Source organism: Ursus arctos, unplaced genomic scaffold (genome assembly GCF_023065955.2).
Source record: "Ursus arctos isolate Adak ecotype North America unplaced genomic scaffold, UrsArc2.0 scaffold_7, whole genome shotgun sequence".
Taxonomy (NCBI): Eukaryota; Metazoa; Chordata; class Mammalia; order Carnivora; family Ursidae; genus Ursus; species Ursus arctos.
In genome coordinates this window covers 2,745,001-2,753,634 of record NW_026623089.1, presented here as the reverse complement: position 1 = coordinate 2,753,634, position 8,634 = coordinate 2,745,001, and the positions used below count along the sequence as shown (strand labels likewise).

The 8,634-nt window shown below is 53.5% G+C and overlaps 1 protein-coding gene across 11 annotated transcripts in view; it reads right to left on the bottom strand.

Annotated features, from left to right (window-relative positions):
* Positions 1 to 268: 268 nt before the first annotated feature.
* Positions 269 to 8,634, bottom strand: part of EBF3 (EBF transcription factor 3) — a 118,556-nt gene continuing 110,190 nt past the window's right edge. For 2 of the 11 annotated variants that reach the window (XM_026494403.4, XM_048218938.2), the window contains exons 12-17: positions 7,861 to 7,926; positions 6,994 to 7,171; positions 5,758 to 5,946; positions 5,180 to 5,377; positions 3,987 to 4,099; positions 269 to 2,902 (exon numbers count right to left, since the gene is read on the bottom strand). In XM_026494403.4, the coding sequence (XP_026350188.1) occupies positions 2,885 to 2,902; positions 3,987 to 4,099; positions 5,180 to 5,377; positions 5,758 to 5,946; positions 6,994 to 7,171; positions 7,861 to 7,926 (762 nt within the window). In that variant the 3' untranslated portion in view covers positions 269 to 2,884. The other 9 variants (XM_026494408.4, XM_044382267.3, XM_026494406.4 and 6 more) reach the window with 6 other exon arrangements.

Sequence of the window (8,634 nt, the reverse complement as noted above, 5' to 3'; positions counted from 1 at the left end):
ACAACATATGTACAGATGGCCCCTCTGGGCACCAGAGCCATCTCAGGAACCGTAAGACTTTCCCTGTGCAGGTTAGAAGAGTGGTTTGAGGACGAAGGACTCACTCTGTAGAAAGTTCTCCCGTGAATCACGTTTATCTTGGCCAAGACAGCGCTGGGGCCCAGGGTGTGCAAAGGAACACCCCCACCCCCACCCCCACCCAGGGTAAGTTCTGCATGCGTTTTGCCACTCATTGCAATCAAAACAGATAAAATTACCCAAAGTGAAATTCACAGACAAGAAATACTTTAATTAAATATTGTGTAAAATGAACATTTTTATACAGTTAAATATCTGAAAAAATGTACAGATAAAACAATCTTATTGTAGGGTCTTTAACAGTAAAATCTACCATTTAGTGAAGCGCTCAAGTTTGAGACAATGAAGCGATGAGGGGCACTGACTATTAATCTAAAACACAAACCAAGTGCAGGGATGAGGAAACTTGCAAACGTTCTTAACGTGTACACGTGAGCTTGTTTCAGATCAAACCTTTACTTATACAAAATAAAACGGAGGCGATTTAGTTCCAAAGTGACTTCTCAGGCTTTCCCACGTAGCTAAGCCTTAGCCGTCAAAGGGCCAGACTGTGACCCGCTGACCACTGGGGACATTCCGCTTCTTTTATTTAGTCCCTTGAATGAACACGTTCCTAAGTTGTGCATGGTTGGTTTTTTTTTTCTTTTTGTCAAAGTTTTTTAAAGTCCCTCCTTTTTGTTTTAAATCTGATTTCTGCTGCAATTTGCAAAACATTTGCTGTGCTGTGTCTGGGAAGCATTTAACACAAAGGGGAAAGACTGACCCTCCTGGTCTCACTGCGGGTTTGGCACGAACAGGCACAGTGTCTGAAGGAGGTCATTCTGGTTTAAAAAGTACAGACAGTGCTGTTGGGTCTGACCACAAAAAAAGTAATGTTTAAAAAAAAAAAAAGTTAAAAACCAGTGGTGATTTTGGTTCCCCCTCACACCTCTCTGAATCCTAGGTGGGCCTGGGAGGACACAAGGCAGCAGAATCAGACACAGAAAGGAGCGACACGTGGAACACCAGGTTTGTGCTTTTGTGTGTGTGTCTGTGTGTGTGTGACACCGTAAATCTCCAAATGAAATATCAATTAACAATTGTGTCGTAAGCCTGTGATAAAGTAGCACAAAGGTTCTTTAAAGAAGTCCACTTTTAAGGCATCAGAGAAGTTAATGTGGCAAACATTTTAATTAAAACATCAGAAGTAAATTTTATTTTAAACTTTAGGCCTCTGAATTGTTCCAGTAAACACAGTTCAGCTATGTGGCAAAGTCATGGGTGGCAGCTAAAATGACTTTTTACATTCTACAGAAAAATAAAATAAGGACACAGCCCCAAACGGTGTCCCCTCTTCGTGGCCGTCGCACATGCAGAGTCTACTAGGATTTGTCACAGCCGAGTGGCACCGTTTTTTGACTATACAACAAACTTTTTTTTCAAAAGTATTTGTTCAGATAACTTAAAAATAATATAAAAATAAACAATGAATTTGACTTTTCCTCAAAATAAAAAAAAGGAAAAAAGAAGGATTGGAAAGTCTAAACAAAAGCAAATCTTGGAAGTACAAATGAAATGCAAGGACACCGGTTCACTTTAACAAAACAGGTCAGAGACAGCTCTTGGCTTAATGCTCTTCCCAACACCAGGCCACGACCAAAAACCGATACAGACAAGAAAAAGAAAATGGCGGGAAAAGCAATGTACAAAATTTCAAAGATAAATACAATATTTATAATCGATATGTTACAAAAGAAAGTCCCTTAGCAACTGTAAGTGTTCATGGAAAAGTGTTGAATGGAGACCATTTTATTCCTTATGAGACGCATAAGGAAGAAAACGTGTTTTTTTCTAAATATTTAAGTGGATCTGAAAAAAATTCAAGACAAGTGTATAAATATTTAGCTACAACTTTGGCAAAATCACAAAAGTCTACAATTTTATAACCACATACAAAACACAGTAGGGAAGAAGGAGCTAGAAGTCAAAAGGACAATTTCTGGTACAAGAAACATGGACCTCACAGTAGCCTAAGAATGCATTAGTATACAGTGCTAGCAAAAGTGGAAAAAATGTCGCAGATCACACTTGCTTAACAGGAAGCTCTAGCAGTGGGAGAATATTTTAACCAACAGACAGTAGCGTTTTTTTTTCTGTCAGTGTGCTTGTTGAAGGCAAGAGAATTCAATATCAAAGTTACAATTTCTAACTACAATAAGTTACAAAGTTTCATTTCATTAAGATGAAGTTAAGCAATGATAAACCCTCCCTCCCTCCCTGCCACCCCGAATGCTCCTAGTCACGGAGTCCTCCTTTCTTCCAGTTCGATGGCTCACACCTCCTTGGCCCCTTTTTTCACCACAAAAAAATATTTCACATTATAGAGATACACAACCATTGTGAATCTAAGTATGAGCACAGAAAAATGTCTGGAGGCATTTTTCGTCAGTGTTTCATGGTAATCGAAATGGTGCATTCACAGAGTTTCTCCCAACACATAGCAAATACGAGACAGAGCCAAGACGGAGTCAGAGACTTTATACAAAATAGGCGTCGCTTTGTTTTCCTTAGTCTTCAGACTGAGAAATGTGAAAATATGAGAAAAGTTCAGTCAATAAAATGGAATTGGTCATGAAGAAGTAGGCTGTTCGCATGTTGATTCTTAATAGTTTAAATAAAATCTTTAAACAAAGTCTCTTGCAGCGTCTCCGCGCGGCCCATGCGTTTGCGGACTGGCTCCAGCAGCCGCGCTTACGTACGAAACGTGTCCCCTGAAGTCCGTCCCGGGCGCTGCGCGAGGGAGCGCGAGGCCCTCACATCGGCGGCACTACCAGCCCAGACATAGCTGAAAGAGAGAGAGCAGCGGGTTACCGGGCCGTCCCTCTCGCCGGCCGGGCGGCCTCCGCCTGGGGCTGGACTCAACGGTGACGTGGGGCGTGCGCCGCGCCCGCTAACCAGCCGTGGGCTCGGTCAAGGCGCGGGGGGCATCTAGTTCACGGGCCCGGGGCACGTGTGGGGACAAACCCCCCACGACCTCTCCTGCTGCAGCCCTCCTCAGGGACTTCTCTGGAAGGGCAAGGCTTCGGGCCTGAGCGTGCGCGGGAAGGCGGCCGCTTCCCACAGCTCTCAGTGGCTTGTTCACAGCAGACGGAGGCCCAGACTCCCCGAGGCCACCTCTGTCGACAGATGTGAACCAACCTGGTCACGTCTGTGACGCCAGCCAGGGCTGGCCCGCAGGCCCGGTGGGACCCGGGCGCTCGCTCCCTCCTTGCAACCTGGATGCGCCTCAGTTTCCCCTCTGCTCCCAGCCCTTGCCTCTGACCTCCTGCTGATGGTTCGGTATCGTAATGGTGAGTCGCGGGCCCTCTGAGAGCGAAGCCGCTCACAGCCCACCTGCCCTCTCAGGGCCAAGGCCCCAAAGAGACCCAAGTCACAGCCCCACCTCAGGGAGCTCTTTCTGCTCCTCTCGGAGCAAGAAACTTGGTGCTAAAATGCCAAGCACAGCGGATGCCTCCCAGTGAACTCCTGGCACGAGTATAATTTAAGATCTTTTAACTTTAGTGTTGTTTAATTTTTGTCAGAATGATCATTCTCATTAATTTATGTATAACACAGTAATACGTTTGTTCACGTAGTGATGTGAGCTTCAGTTTCCCAGTTCATTAGGTTCAACAGTATCAACTCCTCTCCGACTCACCGTTACAACATATGGTTTTGGCAGACCTGTGTGTATACACACGGCTTAGGTGGTGCCGTCCTCCCGTGCGCCTCCGCACCGTGTGGACGGCGGGTGGGCCGCGGCCCTGGCCACCTGCCTCGCAAGCAGCTGTGGGTGGGGGCCGCCGCAGGCCGGTCGGCGGCGCACGGGGCCCGGGCATCCCTCTCACACACTAAGATGCTGGGAGACAATGATTTCAAATCGCGGGTACCTTTCCAGTTCCTTTTTTGAGCATTAGTTCATCAAAGTGAAATATGCCACCGACTTCACAAAAGGGCCAGTTTGTCTTCTCCACGGTAACGTCCTCAGCACCCAGCAGAGAGCCTGGCACATAGTAGGCGCTCAGTAAATACTGGTTGAATGGATTCATTTTTTTAAAGGAGTAACTGGATTTGATTTTCACCGGGAGGAGCATATACCAAAGGTGGTGTCTGAAAGAGGCCAGATGACGGCCACTTAATTCAGTGCCTGTGGCCCCCGTGAGTCACAAAGAGCCACGCGGAAGATCACGAGGCCTAGGGGCACTCACGTGGCCCACCCGCCGCACACCTCACAGGCCACGGTGCGGCCTACGCTGCCCAGAGGGACCCAGCCCTGGGCAGGCACCGGGTGCCTGCTCCACGTGGCCCCATCTGCGGGCAGCTGTGTCCACGGGGTGCCTCCCCCTGCCCTCAGGGCCAGCCCTGCTCCCTCCTGTGTGGAAGAGATGACCTAGAAAAACCGACTCCCACCCAGTGTTTACGCATGCATGGCCCTGGTCTGGGTGCACCCCTTTCCAAGGACAGCACAGCCTGGTGGCCCAGGGTCTGCTATACCAGGTTGAGAAGGCAGGCTCCGTCTCAGGGCGCGGGGAGCACGCCGGCTCTGGGCTGGGCTCCGCAGGTGGCACGATGACCCGCCATCCCCGTCCTGAGGCTATTTTGCTGCCTGCGAGCAAGGAGGCTGCAGACCCAGGCACTACAGGTGGGGTGCACCCTGCTCTCAGTGGGTGAGCTGCGGCCGTGAAGGCCTGTTTGCTGAGTGGCCGGAACAGGGCCCCCCCCCCCCCGTCCCCCCGCTGCATTCACACGGTTCCCCGGTGGCTACCCTTCCTGAGGGGAGGGGCTGCTTTGCCAAAAGGACACGTGGGTGAGGTTGGAAGCAGGAGGCAATGGTTTTCACCAACGAGAGTCTGTTACCGGTGGGGGTAAGCAAATGGGGGTCCTTTACGTGGATACCGGGGGTCGGGGGGTCTCGCATCGCGGCCCACCGAAGGGGAGCATGCAGCGGCCACGGTGGGGCGAGGACCCGGAGGAAGGGCAGGAGCTCCCACCCCGCGGCCCAGCCTGGCCTGCCCTCAGGGGGCCCCTCGGGGGAGAGGTCCGCCAGCGTCAGGGAGCACCGGGGCTGGTGCGCTGCCCTCACCTTGGAGTCCGTTCCCGTTGGCGCTGGTGCAGGAGGGAGGAGGAGAAGCTTGGGGCCGGACCACGGGCGCGAAGGCGCTCTTTTGTTTCACTGCAGAGATGACATTGGCAGGTGAGAATGAGAAAATGCTGTGGGTGCCGCTACAGTTTGAAGGGAGGGTGACCGAAGAGGCTGCCATGGTGGGGCTGGACGGCACTACTGCAACAAAGCAAACACGGTCAGCACGCGGCGCCGGCACGGCAACAGACACAGAGAGCTCGTAGGGCCTCGCCCGCGGCGTCGGGGCCGACAAGACAAGCACGACACGTTTCTGGCTTGGCCGCTCTCTGCATCACAGGCAAACTCTCGTGTTGAGCTTTCGTTTCCAATCGGGCAGCCCCATTTTGTGCGGGTTTCCGACGTGGCCTCGCGGGGCCCATCGCAGGTCAATTTACCGTCGCCACACGGACACCCAGCCTCCAGAGCCACCCTCCCTTGGGTCCAGCAGCTCACATCACAGAACAGCCAAGCAATGCACACACGGGACTTTGTTTGAACATGAATCTGTGTGATGACGTGTGACAAAAACAGACACTTACTGCCGTAGGGAGAGTTAGCGGAGGAGCCATTAAGAAATCCAGGCGAGCCAGGGACCCCTAGATTGGCCATGGCGCCACTTCCATATCCATTCATGCTAGTGCTGACTGTGTTGTAATTGGACTGCTGGGGAGTACTGCTGGGGACGTAGCCTCGCGGGGACACGCTGCTTGTATTGCGACTGTAGCCGACTGTTAAAACCCCCCCCCCGGCCAAAAATAACGTTATTATCAGGGAGACACACTTGGGGGGGGTTTCCCCGCAAATCCCTATCATATATTCAACATTTTTAATTGACCTCAAGCTCCACGCCAGCCCTAGCGCCTCCAGCTCAGATAACCTCCTCACGCCAACCCTGCCGGAGCGCCGCCTCGCCTCGCCCCATCCTGCCTGCGCGCCGACAGCCGGCCCAGCGCGCTTCGATCTGACCGTCAGGTGCTCTCGGGTTTCTCTTTAGAAGCAATTACCGACAGCTTGGGTTCGGGGGCTGTCCCCCCACGCTAGGTGAACTTTCGGCCTGCGCAGACCTTCAAATGCCATGGCTGACAGGGAGAGCTTGTTTGTGGCCGTGACTCCCCAGGAAGGGCTGTTTTGGGGTCTTCATTTGTACGGTTACGATTTCTGTGAGCGTGGGGGAGGGGTAAGGAGCGGTCGCATCAGTCCCGCCGTGGGAGTGAGGATGAACCGGAGCCAAGCGGCAGCAGGTTGAGGCGTTTTCTGAGACCGCTGCCCGCCCAGACCAGAGGGAGGAGAACTAAGACCTGCTCAGAACTGGCTCACAGGACAGGGTCCTGCGACCTGCGGCCTCCAGGTCACCGCAGGATGGGAGCAGGTACCCCGGAGGTGGGGAGGGGGATGGGGGGACTGGGTGTTCCTCTCCATTTACTCCTTCCAAGTCCCACCCATGCAATATTATCCAAGAAGGGTCCCGTCCACTTACTACACCACGGCTGTCCTGTGGCTCCTCCCAGCCTTTCAAGGAAACTTCTAGCAAAAACCAGTACACTGCGTGGCAGCCAGGTACCGTGGCAATAAATTAGTTCTGGGTTCTCTGAGCGCTCCCTGCCCCGTGCTCGCCGGGCAGGGCTGCCGGGAGGACCTCCCCGGGCAGAGCCGCAGACAGCGGAGCACTGCCCGCCTTCCCCGCTGGACCCAGGACACGGGCAGCTGCGGCTAAGTCTCAGCTGTCCCTGGGAGCGTGTCCGGGGAAGGGGGTTCGCCCCGGCACGGCAGCGTACCTTGGTCATTGGCTTGTGATGTCTCTGACACGTTGACAGCTAGCTGGCTGCTGAAGGAGTTCACGCCCATCATGCCCGTGTGCGCGGGGGTGTTGCCCAGGGTGGGTATCTGGTTGTGGTTGCGGGGCACGCTGTACAACGCCTCGGCAATGTCAGCTGCTCGCTTCAGGATGATCTCCTAGGGCGGGAGGGGGAGTGCCCGTTCTGCCTCCAGCTCCCACGTCCCCCTGGGGGGCGCAGACCCCCTCCACCTTGCCCCACGAGGCCAAATGACAGCGGCGTTCCCCCGTCCCTCGGTCCAGATGGTGACAAAACTGATTTTGTAATGGGAGAAGAACCTCCCTTAGGAAGACAGCGTAATGGTGCTTCGGAGCAGGCCATCTGCTCTGTTTTGCACCCACAGCCCAAAGGCCCCCGAGGGGTGCATGGAAGTGGGGGAGGCGTGGAAGGACCCGCACCCAGAGTCAAAGAAGCGGGCCCACAGCTAGAACACCCGCAAGTCTGCTCCCCAGAGACCTCCAGGCGGGATGAGGATGGGCTGTGGGTGCCTGTCCTTCCCTCCCAAGTCAGGCTGCGCCGAACTGTCTACCACCGAATCCACCAGCCAGATTTCCAGGTGGTTCTCCTTCCTGTGACAAGTTCTCCTGCGTTTGCTTCCTGACACTCACTCGTCATCTCCTACTTGAGTACTTAGTGCGAGGGCAAAAACAGGAAGATGAAGGCTTTCTCCCATCATCCTCTCTGTGAGTCCTCGTGAACAGGCACATGGGTGCCCCGAAAGCCGGCGGTGGGCCCAGGCCGGCTGGCCCTGCGAGGACACAGTCACCCCGGGAAGGGGGCAGGACCGCCATGCCGCCATCTGCCTACCTGGTTGTTGTGGGGCATCCCGTACAAGGCTTCCACCAGATCGGCTGCCCTCTTGAGTAAAACTTCCTAAAGGAAAAGCAAACGGGGGTGATTTCCCTGGAGGAGCCAGAGAGCTGCTCTTCTGAGAAAGAGCTACAAAGTCACAGTTCCGTCTGCAGGCGGAAGAGACCCGCCACCCACCGCAATCAGCCCCGTCCCGACCGTGCAGGGCAGGAAGCGGTGACTGGTCACCAGGACCGTCCGCGGGCCGGAGTGAGAGCCGTCCAGCCTGCACCACGGCCCCTCCGTGCGGATGGGCCGGCAGAGGGGCGCGGGCAGGCGGGCAGGCTGGCATGAGCGAGCCCCGTCCGTGCCTGAGGTTTAATGACAGAGTCTGACGGGTATTAAACACACACACGCGGCGGAGATAGGAAAAGCCCAGGCACCACGTTTGCCTGTTAATTCCTAGCACTTTAGTGGTGAAGAACAATAAGTAATTTCCCATATCTTAATTAAACTGGCAGAGTCCTTAAAGACAACATCTCACCCCTAATTCACGCCCCAAATTTGCAAGTGAGTTCAGTGCTTATTCCTCTTTATTTTGAACAATAAAGTGAATTAACTTGGGTTAATCTAGTTCTTTCATAATGACATTAAGAAATTTTTCAATTAACCTCTTTGACTGCACGTTGTAAAGGACTTCATAAATGCCTGCATTCAGAGAGTGCGCGCGGTGCCCGGGGGCTTGGACGCACCGACTTTTGTCTTATCCACGTCTGCACGCCTACCCCCAGT